The sequence below is a fragment of the Megalopta genalis genome, chromosome 2 (assembly GCF_051020955.1).
Source record: "Megalopta genalis isolate 19385.01 chromosome 2, iyMegGena1_principal, whole genome shotgun sequence".
Classification (NCBI taxonomy): Eukaryota; Metazoa; Arthropoda; class Insecta; order Hymenoptera; family Halictidae; genus Megalopta; species Megalopta genalis.
The window spans coordinates 16,757,493-16,772,498 of record NC_135014.1 but is presented as its reverse complement, the minus strand read 5'-3'; the positions used below and the strand labels follow the sequence as shown (position 1 = coordinate 16,772,498).

The following is a 15,006-nucleotide window of genomic DNA, read 5'->3' as shown; positions in this document are numbered from 1 at the left end:
GTTTTTATATTTGTTGATTATTTATGTTTCTTATTTATATTCGACACAGCGCATGAAATAAATATTAATTACATTGTAATTACTAATAATAATTTAATTTATTTATTGTAATTCGGAATTCGTGTAATTCAATTACATTGTAATTCGTAATTCATGCAATTCAATTACATTGTAATTCGTAATCCATGTAATTCAATTACATTGTAATTCGTAATTCATGCAATTCAATTACATTGTAATTCGTGATTAATGCAATTGAATTTTTTAGTATTTTGTAATTGTACGCCTATTGAATTACGAATTATGTACATTGTAATTTAATTGAATGGCGATCTGAATTACGAATTACAATGTAATTTTTTGTAAACCATGGAGTGTCAAGTTAACAAGGATGAACATCTCTGACATGTTTCGTTTCTGTACGATTATAAATTCGTGAATATTCATTCTTCTTAATTACACAATCTATAGTTTTCACGAACTGTCGCTACCATTGATGAAAAAAGAGTTCGTCCGAGAAAGGAAAGCGGACGTTCCACGTTCCAGGTTTATTTTTGAACAGGGCAACATCCGCTGCCGTTTATCATGCACATTTTTTCATTCTCCATTATTCCTTCTTTTCCGTGTTCCCTCGGAATGCTTAATATTTAATTCGTCCTGCCTCTAAATATTTAACCGCCAGCTACTTCTTACGAATCACCTTGCTATAGTATTCGCGCAAAAAGTTTATCGCAAGCATTTTCGTGGATCTCGAACGCGTGCCCGTAATTCCGTAGATGATTGAAAGCGACAACGAATATTTATCGATATTTCGCGGCGCTTGTTATCGAACGTGACGTGAACGTTCCTAAATATTTCTCGCCTCGTGTAATTTTCAGCGAACAGTTTGTCATATAAACGAGAGGGAATCGTATGCATATCGAAGCATTAGCGGCGCACGTTCTCCATTACAGCTCTGTGCGAATATGATTCGCCAATAGCCTATCAAAATTAACTAATAATTCATTCGGAGATATTCAACCGGCTATTGCTTTGTATTATTTATTAATATTGATCGCCGGCTCATGCTATATATCAATATTATCGTATTAGCGTGCGGCGCATCAAGCAGATGTCGTCTTCCGTGGTTTCCGTTCTTCCGCGTGTTGTCCACTGTTTTATTCTCTTTTAATTGATAGCAGACTGCATCTAGACGGGAGACACGTTAATGATTAACACCGGCGAATATACGTTCGGAACTGTGGTTTAGCGAAGCTGATTTATGATTAGGAAGAAAAATGATTGACGTTGCGAAGATATCATTTAATAATAAATGATGACGATACTTGTGAAGACTATATTTAGCATGCGTGTATTTTTATTTATGTTCTGTTTTGTTTGACGGACTGAGAATATTTTTAATATACACCAAAGGCTATAAGCATTGTTTAATTCGATCTAAACTGTTTCATAGGCAAGCGTTCATTTTGGAGAAAGTTTAACTTCATTGAAAAAATTCTAATATTTCTAGTAAGCTAGAAATATCATTTATCGCACAAATAATTTACTTGCTTTTAATTGCATCGATTATGGATGACCAGTGCACATTGTTTATGCAATGAAGACTGGAGAAATATATCTATAGAAATTAATGACGTTCAAGCAATTCGTTCGTTAATGACGTGTATATAATATTCTATCGAAAAATTATTTTGAGAAGTTATTACTAGACAGTGGATTTTATGCATTCATGGTAAAAACGAGTAAGTGCAATTTAAAATAGTAGATAGATTAAAAGAATTGAAAAATGTTAATTTAGTGTTCTTAACCTATCATTGAATAGTTTATTTTATATTTCTTGCAACCGATTCGGACACTTTTTATTTTGCATAAAAATCCACAGTCTAATAATTACAAATAATTACTGAAAAATGTTGTACGTTCTGTAAAAAACATTTTTATTTGTTAAAAATAACTATATTGTTCAAAATAGAAGCTGTCATGTCATGGTTTTTTCAGAAAGCCATTTCTAATGATAGAAATTCAAACACGTCGAACACAATCGAACACATCGAAAGCTTCATAAAATTAAAGTATTTTATTCAGTGAAATATATATAAAAATTGCACGGCAAATTTATGCGACATACATTACTTTACCAACATCCTTACGCCTTGCTAATCTTAATAAAATTAAGAAATTATGATTGACTGGCAAAGAAAATAATTTTCGAAAATTCAACTTTAAATAACTCTGTCACCCACATGTGGGCGTCGCGGCGGTCAAAGTATTAACAGTGTAATTATAAAATACACTTTTATAACAGTGCAATTATGATATAATTAATAATTAATATAATTAATATATAATATATATAATTATATATATATATATATATATATATATATATATATATATATAATATAACCTTTACAAATTTGTTTAATAATATAATTACAACGCGTTCTTCAAGGAAAGCTACACTGAATCGATTTTTATCATTCAAATTATCGCGAAGTCACGTGCACGCGACTCCGGCCGTCAAAGTGTTAAGAACCTCCGAAGCAACTGTAACAGCAAAAACCATTGCGGACGATATTACCGAAGCATGGAAGTACGTTCGGTAGGTTTTGAAGCGAGAATTAATTGGTAAACGCAGGGGCAAATGGTTACGCGAGCCGCAAAGCGGGCGCGCAGCAGCCCTCTGGGGCGCATGTTCGGTTCCCCAATTAGGTTTAAACGTAATCCCAGCAATTACGGCATTATCAGAACTATTCATTCAGCGTCTGGTTAATTAACGCGCGGCTCTTTTAATTGTTCCAGGTATGTGTCGCGGGCGGCGCTTTGTCGCGAGGATCCGGAGAACCCGAAGCCAAGCCAGGGCAGGTAGAGGAGCGAGCGCTGCTAGCGGTTAGGTCTGTTCGTCGGCCAAGCCTGTTTTCCGGGTGACGCGAGCTGGTTGGCCGCGTAACCGTAATACAAGGGCGTAGGTTCGCGGTGGTACAGCATCGTCTAAACCTGAGAGACACTCTTTCCACCGTGGTCTCCTCGCTAGCCGTGAGCGATTTCCATGCTCGTTCGAAACTGTGACAGATGTCGGGACGAGGTTCGATGTTCGCTCGCGCCACGGTTTTAGGGGATAGGGAAGCTCTTATACGAGCGACGACGGCAGCCCTGAGTAGATGTGGCGCCGTCAACGTGTCCCATCAACGCGAACCTATAAACCCTGCCTGCTCGGAAATAATATTGGGAATCCTGTTCTCTCTCGCTACGCGCCTTCTTCCTCTTCGTCGTCGTCTTCTTCTTCTTCTTCTTCTTCTTCTTCTTTTTCCTCCCCTTCTTCTGGATTTTCTTCTCGCCTCTCTTTACGTGCAAACGAAATCCTCCGAGGGCGCGAAGGATTTTCGCAAAAGGGGGCCCACGGTGAATAAAGGTCACGACTTCGAAACGATCTCGTGTCCCCTCTGCTACACCGAGCCGCGGCGATTGATCCACGCGAAAATAGCGAACTGTAGCGGCATTCGTATGCGAACCAAACCGTCCGGACACGTTACACGCCGGCGACTCGGCGCGTAAAAACGTTAGATTGTCCCCGGGAACGACGACGCGCTCGAACGAAAAATATTTTGTTTATGCAGGCCGCGATGGAGAACGAAATAAAACCCCGAACCCGCCTGATTCTTCCCCGCCGAAGAAGAAATCGGACGACGGCTGTAAAGCTCGTCTCCTCCGGGCGCCAACGTTCTCAAGGAAATCCCTTCGAAACTGTTCTAGGTGTGCATTTAGTTCTTTGCGCTTTTAATTCGGCGGGAGGCGCTTCTGGGTAAAATTTACCAAAAAAGTAACCGAGTAAAATTGAGAAGACTGTTCGAGTTTTTGTTACGATCTTTGAAAGAGGTTCGATGAAGATATTCGGATTTTTGAGTTGTGCTCGCATTTTGAGACACCGCGTCTCAATATAAAAATAATACGGTTGTGAAGAAAAAAAATTCCAAAGCCATGGTTTTTAATATTTCGAGTGCGGGTATTTTTGACCCGGTAGCAAGAACTTGTGTTACAATCTTTTTTATTAGAAAAGGGGCTGAACTTGTAGGGAAGGGATTCTCTCTTTAGATTTTAATGGGGCTTTGTTTAATTACTTTGTTTGAACGTACAAGTGACAGGAAAAATATTAACAATTACCAAATACTTGTTTTGATGATAAATCCTTAATATTAAAGTTTCTTACATAGCCTTACGAATTGCAACAATGAAGAGGAACGAGTCTAGCCATTTAGGCTAGAAATTAAATCTATTAAAAAGAAGAGATTATCACCTTTTGAAGTTGCTACCAAGCCGAAAAGAATTTATATTCCCACACCTAATAGAAATCGTACGACTGAGTAAGAATTTAGAATACACGATGGAATATTTTTGGAAAGAATGAGTGAATGAAATCGTTCGCGTGCGCGGTTCAAGCAATGAGAAATAATGAACCGTATCACGTGATTAACCTCTAGACTGTCGTGCCGGCATGATGCCATATGGAGTCGTTAATATTGCACCGTATTTTAGAAAATAGTTCTCATTCGGCTGACTCGTTTTGTGAGGGAAAATATTTCGTTTTGGTGTAGGCGACACGCATACATCATAATTACATATCAAGTTTCCTAAATAGTTTTTATCACAAATTGAATCGGATGAAGGAGAACTAGGGTGGTGGAACCGGTTACTGTGGGCTGTGACCAATTGCTGCGCTTTTGGCTTGTTTTCAAGAATAATTAACTTCACATTTGTCGAACAAGACATATTAAAATTTTTTCATTCTTTTATTTTGTTTATTTTTGAATAAGAAAATTGGTTATGACCTATTCGATGGATATAAAATTAACACATTATCCGCGGCTCACAAATCGAGCTTTGCTTACGTTTAACAAGGGAGAATCAGTGAATTTTGAATAAATCCGCTTTTTAAAAAACATTTAAACATTTGCAAAATTGACGATAAAGTTTTATTCAATATTTAAAGTTTTATTTATATAACAAGCAAAACATGATTATTTTTACTTATGCTTCATAAATATTGAACACATATTTAAGACGTGTATGATAACAGTTTAAAAAAGAACTCATATGATGTGGTGAAGAAACTTTAAAGTTGATTTTCTCGAAAACGGAGTCCCGGATAAAAAAGTGTTAAACCAAATTTTGTTCTTATTTTCTCACGGTCTATTTTTCCCGGCTCAATTGTACTACGAATTCCGGTCCACCCTGTATAACGAAGATTTTTAGGATTTCATGACGATGATAAAAAGAATTAAATTTGTTAAAAAGTCATTAATACCTCTCCCGCAGATAGTGTGTTAATTATGCCCGAGAACACGTCAAAGGCACAGCGATTGGTCAGCCCACACTAATCTGCTTCACTATCTTATTCTTCAAAAGACGGTACAATATTAGTGACTGCATATGGCATTATGTCGGCAGTCTGAAGGCTAACGCTGGGCCACAACGGTCAATTTATGGGTAATTTATGGGCGAACTTTGAATCGTGTTACCAAGGATGCTTATTATGACTTATTACAGCAATAGCTCAATAAATAGGTGTATTGATTTGCTGCAGGCACCGTGCTCGAACTAAAGTATTTGTAAGCAATTCATTTGAAGATAAGAGCAGACTCTCGACGCTTTCGCTCGACTTCCCTTTTGTACTTTTTCCCTCCCTTGAAATAAGTATCTTGAAAACGCGAAGCACTCGTTACGCGCTGCACCGGCAACTTCGTCGTTGTTCAGAGTACCCCTTCCCCCCTTTTGTCCTTATTAATGTTGTTTTTTGTCTCTCTCTCTCTTTTTCTCTTCTTATCTCTCGACCTCTCCCGTGGAATTTTCTACGATGCCGAAGAAAAGGAGTAGCTTTACAAGTCATTCGTGTCATGACTAGTTAACGAGGATTCAGATCGATAATAAGATTTACGATTATTCAGAAGAAAAAAGGTCGAGAACATCCTATTCAACGAGGGCCGGCTTTTCTTCGCCGTGCAGAGAATATCATTTTTGTTAACTGTTTGCTTTTCTTCATTCTTCTCAACGTTCCGGCTTATTTCTGTGCTTATTACCTCGACATTCATTAAAACAATATTCAATAATGAATTAGGAAGTTCAAGGAGATACTATTATTTTATGGAATATCGATAGTGTATCTGTGTGCATGAGCAATAATTGAATGGATATAATAATAATAATTAATATGGATAATATTATTATCCATTTTTTATTAATATTATAATAATGGATATAATAATAATAATATTTTCGAAAAGTTACTTCAAGTTAACTTAACTCTAAATTGACTTAACAATACACATGGCAGTAAACGATAACACTCCTTGTTCCTTACAATGAGGAAAGAATGTGTATTATGTCACTTCGACCCTCTCAATTTATTCAATTATAATTTTCATATTCAATTTATTTTATTATATTTTCAATTTATTTATTTTTACATTATAGCAGGGTTAAAAACTGTCCCACCTTTTGCTTAGTTTTCTTATGCATGATGGGATATATTTTAACCGACTTGAAAAAGTTGAAAAGTTGTAACTCATAGTTGCATAGTTTAATACTGTAATTAGACGGAAATTCTGTGAATCAACGGTGTAAATGTGTAAATAAGCGAAAGCAAACGTTCACACGTGTGTGAAAACGCGTTAAAAATTCGTTGATACTGTAGTGATTGAGGTTGGCGAATTTTGCGGTGCCGTGAGATTTTGTGAAATTTTCATAACGATATATATTCCGTGCAACAATGAAAACAAAGAGACAGCGTTAGATCACCCGTTCAGTCGGGCCAGTGCGAGTCACGTCGCTCTAATGATTGCCAAATAAAAATTCGGCGAGGTCTTCCGGCGACGAAAATACGGTTCGGCTGTTCAAATGTTTTCTTTGTCAAGAGATAGCTGCGAAGCGTTCCCCCCTTTTTTCAATAGTTTACTTTTTAAACGGCGCGGAAAAAGGAACGCCACGTGGACGAGTAACGAGTTGGCAAGACCCGGGTCCCGGCTCGGCTCGGCTCGGCTCGGCTCGGCGCGGCGCGGCACGGCTTTTGGCGAATTTCGTGGAAAAGTTTGTGCGTACGACCACGATTGGACCGCAGGCTTCCGCTTTTCAGATTTCCCTCCATTCATTGCAGTTGGCGCTCGTTTTTTCTTCCTCTTGCTTCGTGCGCCACGCGTTACAAATTGGTCCATGCTTCATGCGAGGTCACCCCGACACTGCGAGGCGTCTGCGTTGGAGTCCCGTGAAATACCGCGGCCCATTACTTGCGGCTTGCAACTGCGGATTAATTAACGCGCATTAATACCAAGATGCGTCGCGAAACCCCCCGGCCGGAAAATCGGCCCCGCGGATAATGCCCCGTGATTCGGAGATTTTTCGACATCAACACGCATTAACACTGCCGACGGCTTCCAAGTAATAAACCCGATTACCGTTTAATTAGGCCATCTCATAAATCCTTGTCCAGTGTTCGCCGCTATTCGAATAAAATTGTATCCGAGTGAAAGTAACGAATCCATAATTAATCATTGCTCGGTTGCTTACTATTCGAGTTGTTCATTATACCAGTTATTGGTGAAACTTTGTTCGTTATTTATTATTCGTCATTTTTTGTTCACGTTGGATAAGCTTATACCATTTACCCCAAGAATGTTTAAAATTATTTATAATTTTTATGCTTTATATTTATCTGCATCCTTAAAAATATCTATATTATTTATTCGGAAATTTTACACAACGAATAACAACTAACGAATAAATTAAATTGATTTCTTACTCGTGGATAACGTTCTTGCCTCCTGCACTGGCATCAGAAAAGTCGTCGATCTCGTCGTGCAACACATTCGTCGGATGAAGAATTCTTAATCGGGTCGAATTAATTCGGTAATGCAATCCGGCACGGTCGTGTTTGCGGGGAACGCACAATTATTATTTAATTTAGATTCCGCGATAAACAGTTGTAATGAAATTTATCGAGAATATTACGTATCGAACGATAAACAGTCGTTTGTAGATTGATTGTACATATTTAACTCGTGCAGTTGATGTTATCGTCGGTGAACATTGTGCTGTTCGTAACATTATTATCCAGTTAGTTATCGTTATCGAGTGTGTCTAGAAACCATTAGCGAGTTGTTAAAATATTGAAGTAAAGTGCTAGCTAATTATAGCTTCATCAAAATATCGAATATGAACACCACATCTATCCGGAGATGCTTGTCAACCTAATTACGTCGCTCGACACCGCATTAATTTGACCACGAAAGAAACAGCAAATTAATCCGAATCAATACACTCTTGATACATTAACTTAATGTTAAGCTACGTTCGATCTCGATGACTTCAAAGTATCTTTACAATCCATCTTTTCTTTCGTAAGAGGTTCGGTAATTTCGATGTAACATTCGTGACGTCAATGCTGTACACAGTATGTTGCTGAATGAATATTGAATATTCAAATATTTGATTGCAATCGATGACCAAAGAAAATCGAAAGTTCTATTAGGAACCGATGCCATTAATTATTCTTTTCACTGCACAAAAATCGTATATTAGGTCTACCGGAAAGTTCTGTCTGATAATGTAATTGGAAATTTCAATAGATATGCACATATTCATTTGAGACATATATTTTTGAAAAATATTGCTCACAAATTGCCATCACGCTGGCAATAGGTCATAAGCAACGACGGAAATTATATTGTACAATATAAATATTACTAAATGTATGAAAAATCTATTATTTCCTTTCATTTCTCAAACGGTCAGAACTTTCCGGTAGACCTAATATATGGCTCGGAAGCCAATCAGTGTATCAACCTTACAATTTACACAAATAAGGTTCTCGCAAATTGGCAGTAAAAAGTAACAACGTCTCCAATAATGCAGAACACAATTTTGATTACAAGATAACATTCAAGTGAAACGAAACAGGGAAGAAACAAAAGAAAAATATCAGTGTTTTTCTAGAGGAGACAAATTAATACAACGAATTAATTTAGTTATTTCGTCAATATAAATGTCGTTATATATTATTTATGCACGTTGAAATCGACTATATTGATTTATCGACCGGAAGGTCGTATGCATTTATTTATCAAATAAATAAACCGTTCATATGAATCTATTTATCAAATATTAAAATCAACTTGTTTATTTATATAGAAAGATTTCTTAAAGGTTTCTTATTCTTGTATACCGTTTAAATAAACGAATTTTTCAGACGAACACAAAGTGACAAACGTTGTACGATCTTATTACGAAAATGATGGTGAACAAATGATCGCGTTCAAGTTTTGTTCCAGAAAACTGTTTCAACGATTCATTTCGACAGAGACATTCGGCGTTCCGTTTCCCGCGAGCCACCCGGTGTATTTCATACGTCCAGGTCGCGCCCGATACAATTGCGCCGATCATTTATGCGTGCGCCATATCCTCACCACTTTTCAAACCGTTTAATTTCGGTGTTCACCGCGGCCAGAATTGAACAGATATTTTAGCGGCGGAAAGTTATCGCGGGCGATGCATCCGCGAGCCGCAAATCTCGGTACTGGAAGATGAATGAATCCCGGGGTCAGGCTTGCAACTTGTTTAAATTACTGCCGCGAAAAAGTCGCCGTCGAGGGTGAATCGCGCGGTCGTTGTTCCTCCACAATGACGGCGTTTCGTGGTCGCCTAAGGCTGCGGTTTCGCCGGCTATGCTGACAAACCCGCGGCACAAAATGTTAGACTATTACAATCAGATCTGCGGATTTTACGCATTTTTTGGCAAAAACGAGCGTATGGAAATATGAAATTGCGAAGACATAAGAATTTCATAATTTTATTACGCTATTTTCGACTTATTAGAATTATTCGAAGAAACAACATATTTTTATTGGATCTCTGTTTCCTATAATTGTCTTCGAAAATTTATATTTTGCACGAGGATCCGCTGTCTAATTATAATATACCGCGTGGACGGTGTCGATGATCTTTATTTTCAAATTGCCTGCAGTCAACGCGACGCGCAGTGGTCCCAAACGATGAATTAGCTGTTCATGACGATTTTAGCAATGTTTTAAGATATAACGACAGTTTTATAATAAGTCGTTGAATTCGTCTTGACGTCAGCCATGACATTATTAACTAAAGAAGATATAGTAACGATTAAAAAATCGAGTTCACTTTAATTTTTTATTTAGAAAAAAGTTCTTTTTAATTTTTTATATCGATGTATATAGAAGACCGAGTACTAATTAATTTTTGTTCGAAACAGTTTTGTTCGGGAATGACGGAAAAATTGCGATAACATGTGAATGATAAATGATGTTTGTAAATTTTTATTCTGTCAATAGTACATTTCTCGTACTTGAAAATGCTGTTGTCCGTAAGAAATCTTGCTTATAATTTATTTGAACATTAATATTCAATTGACTACGGAGAATTGTCAACGTTATCATATGATTAACAATTAATACCTTTTAACTCTTGATACATCGCGCTCTCTTTCAAAGTGGAATGATTTCTACATACTCTCTCTCTCTCTCTCTCTCTCTCTCTCTCTCTCTCTCTCTCTCTCTCTCTCTTTCACCTGCCTAATCATGACAACATCAGTTCTCCCAACGTCGTCCATCCATAAAAATGATTATCGTTTAAAGTGGTTCTGTTTCCGGAACCGCGCGGAGCGTCGAGAGATTATTGTTGTTGTTTCTGTTAATTTATGATCTTTACATCTTAATGATGGTATTTTTGTTGTTACCTAATAGTGTTGTTGTTCCATCATTGATTGAGGCCACTGTGCGACGTCGCGTAATGGAAACGCGTGCATCGATAAATGCATACGAACCGCGTAACTTTAACGAACGGTCATAATTATCGAACGCAAGTCGATGCACGCCTGCATCCGTGGCTCCGGGTATGCGCACACACGGTCGCGGAATTTTCAAGAGGACTGCCGATGTTTCCATAGCGACCGATCGCCGCGAATAGATCACAGGTGTCGGACTATTATTGAGTTTTGTTAAAAATTACAAATATGTTGGTAATGTTTTATTAATCCGTATAAGACTGTGGATTTTATGAATCGGTTGCAAAAATTAGTTGATGATACGCCAGTCATTTTTACATTTTTCACCTTCAGATTGTTTCTTTTATTTGCTTTGTGCAAAATACCTAATTTTCTCTGTCAATTTCAAGAAATCAGAGTCGACTAAAAAATGTGTCTCCTTTTTCTTAATGATTTTAATTATTTAAAAATATTATCCCAATAAATTATTTTCAGTCTTATATTTTATTCGAATAACAATTATTCATTGTTCGTCATGAATTATTCTAATTCGAATGATTGATCGAATAATTAATTCTTTACTCGAATTATCGTTTATTCGAATGAATTATTCGCATAAGTTATTCGAATAGAGATTGCGAAATCATTCGTTTGTAAAATAATAGTAAAATAATTTTCATTGAGATTTTGATTTGGATTGTAAAATAATGCTAATAATATTGTCGACTGTTTCTGTTTCTACGTAATTTTACAAGAGAATTCGATTCGTTAGTCTTCATCTCGTGATTATTAACAGTCAACTAACAGTTTGGCTCCATCAAACCACCCAACATGCTTCCATGATCTTCTCTTTTCAAATTGCAAAATGAATGATGATCGAACAAACGTATTAATTCCAGCACACGTTGTAACAAAACTTCGAAACGTCATATCACAAATGTATTGTCATTCTTATAAAATATCGCATACCAGTCACGGATCCGCGATTCAATTGTAGCAATTTAAACTGTACCATCTTTTCATGGAATAAGAAGCAATCGATTATTAAAGCGTCTGCAATGTTACAGTTTGAATACCCGTTGTTTTTTTAGCGAGAAAATTAAAGCGTCTGCAGTGTGTTACAGTTTGAATACCTGTTCTTTTTTTAGCGAGAACGAAATATAAATTCGAAGTTATTCGGTTTTTCGCGGATCCTGATTCGCAATTTCTCTGAGGGATACATGATCCAGGTAATTTCGTTCACCACAGTTGATGCGAAGTGGTAAACGGTACTGGTTGTTCTGTGGTCTGTCGCGTGTTAGCGTATTATATTTACGAAAAACGCGTTGTAACATGGATTAGTTTCCCGCCGTTTGAAGGGGCATTCGATCATTCGACCACCGAGCGTTTAACTGTATATTCAATTATTCTAATACCCCCGTTTCACATCGAACGCCCAAGTCTCACTGCAGCGAATTGATAATGGTATTAGTAACGACGAAATAATGTCGAATGCATCGTCTGCAGCTATTCCGTGAAATAATGCAGTTCCATTCCGTGAAATATGCAGCGATATAATTTCTCCGATACAATATTATCGATCTTCTAATAAAAAATTTGGTCAATTATCGTTTCATCCGATCGAGCACCGTTAGTCTATGAAATTCGATGATTCAGTTCATTTCACAACGAACCTCCAATCATTGCGCAGCCTTCAAGCACCGTCTGAAGTCATAATCAACTCATACGTGGGTTGTACATGCATATGCTAATTCATATTTCAGTATGTTTACTGCAATTGGATACATCGTACATTTTGCCGGGTACTGTTGGTTTCTTCTTGAAGAAACCAAACAGTATCTGTTTCTTTAAAAAATGCGACGATATATTGCCTCAGCGTGCTGGGAACATTTTAAGCGATATTGCTGATACAGAATACGGCCAACCGTGTGGCACAGATGCGCAGTAATATCAATTAAACATTCAGCCATTCAATTAAGCTGAACGCTCTGTGTTATCCTAATATGTTCTGCGTGTAAACAATCGAACCCGAAGGCAATCCATACGCGATACGATTCGTCAGTATATTTTAGCCAAGCTAATATAACTAATTGTAACCATGTACTATTATCTGCACGTTCGTACTCTACTAAACCGAAGTTCCGCTTCAGTCAATTTATGAATTTACAAGTATTTCAGAAAGTATAAATCTGTAGCAATTTTGCTATTTATCAACAAGAACATGTGTAAAATTAACTATAAAATTGAAATTGTATATTATATATACACTCCCGTCTATAAGTCTTCGGAGACTTACTTATTTGATTTTTAATTTTGATATATAATATGTATTAATATAAAATAACCTTGATATATATATATATATATATATATATATATATATATATATATATATATATATTTTACAATTATATCTGTATTGTAATTGTAAAATCTATATATATATAGATATTTACAAATATATATATATATAGATTTTACAATTCTATATATCTATACGTATAGATTTTACAATTATGTCTATATTTAAAATTATTTCGTATATAGTATCCAAAATTGCATAGAAATACTTATCTAATATTCGTTCTATTAATTTTGTTAATACTTGCAACGTATTCTTTTCCTAATCTTCTTGCATTCTTGTATTCTCTCTCATCTTTTCCGACATGGGACACGTTTCTATAACTCTTTACCCATAATTCCCATCATACCGTAATGTGTACTTCATTATTCTGGCCTTCTTGGTTAAATTATTCCATTTAACGTATCTGATAATCCAAAACATGAAGCCTTAAATTAATTAAAGTCATTTTGAAATAAGTGAGAACAAATAAATGGAATTACATTTGGAACCGTTTGAAGTACTGCAGAATATTCTAGCTCCCAGTGCTTGCAGATAATTGTTGATATTTTTTGCTGTAACAATAATTTATCAGATAAATAATTCTATAGATATTAAAATTTAGCAATAAGATTGATCCAGACAATCGCGTCTCTGCGTTCTGAAAATATCTTTCCTCGGAATAAACGAATGTCTGGCGACTTATGGACGAAAAAGTAGGTACAAAATTAGGAGATTAACGAAGATACAGAGGAGATTAACACGATTCAAGGTTAAATTCAAGTTGATCGAGAACGTAGAGGCCAATCAGATAACGATGCAATTAAAACGTTAAATCACGCGAGAATTGGTCGCTTAAGAAAATTCGCGAAGTCAGTACATTAGGCTCCGAATGCAAGATAACGAAACCGCCGATTGTTCTGAACTCGTTCTTCGGCGCGAAACCGTTAAAAATCTTGGCTGCACGACGTATACCATAAATCCAAGTGTACCATGTGCCATCCATAATACACACTGCAGAGAAGCGTTCGAATTATTCTTGAAATTGGTCCCTGGCGCCTGAAGAGATCAACGGGCGCCTAATGTGGATAGAGCCGCGTGAAATACCGCGGCCGCGATGCCGTTAAAAAGCCACTTGTGGCCCATTACTCGAGCTTTACGAATGGGCGCGTGCGATTCGCGCATTAGAACGAGCCCGAGCTGATAATGGCTGCGCGGGTCACAGAAGAACGCGTGCTCGATCTAATCGCGTGTGTCGTGCGTGAGCCCGGGGTCAGAGCTCAGCTTACCGGTCGTTCTCGTTAAGATCGCACAGATATCGCATCGCAGAACAACTGCGCTAGAACTGAGCTAGAGAGCGAGCGAGCGAGCGAGCGAGCGCGAGAGAGTGAGAGCGAAAGAGACAATGAAATTGAGAGAAAGATAGCCGGAAAGTTGGAGTTTAGAGAAAGAGAACGAGAGAGTCGGAGAAATTGAGAGAATAAAAGTCAGAGAGCAAAGAGTCAGACAGAAAGAGAGAAATAAAGTCACAAAACAAAGAGTCAGATAGAAAGAGAGAGAAAAAGTCAGTGGGCAAAGAGTCGGATAGGAAGAGAAAAGGAAAGACTGGTAGCAGAGAATCAGATAGAAAGAGAGAAAGTGAGTCAGAGCGCAGAGAGTCAGACAGAAAGAGAGAAATAAAGCCAAAGAACAAAGAGTCAGGTAGGAAGAGGGGAGGAAAGACTGATTAGCAGAGTGTCAGGTAAAAAGAGAGAAAGAAAGACAGAGAGCAGAGAATCAGATAGAAAGAGGGAAATAAAGTCAAAGAACAAAGAGTCAAATAGAAAGAGAGAAAGAAAGTCAGAGAGCAGAGAGTCAGACATAAAGAGGGGAGGAAAGACTGATT

General features: G+C 37.1%; 1 protein-coding gene across 3 annotated transcripts in view; it reads left to right on the top strand.

Moving 5' to 3' along the window:
• The window catches only part of LOC117219214 (autophagy-related protein 16-1), a 325,306-nt gene extending 316,060 nt beyond the window's left edge, over positions 1 to 9,246 (top strand). For all 3 annotated transcript variants that reach the window (XM_033468167.2, XM_033468170.2, XM_076518591.1), the window contains one exon: positions 2,803 to 9,246. In XM_033468167.2, coding sequence (XP_033324058.2) covers positions 2,803 to 2,928 — 126 coding nt within the window. In that variant the 3' untranslated portion in view covers positions 2,929 to 9,246. The remainder of the gene's footprint in view (positions 1 to 2,802) is intronic.
• The last annotated feature ends 5,760 nt before the right edge of the window (positions 9,247 to 15,006 follow it).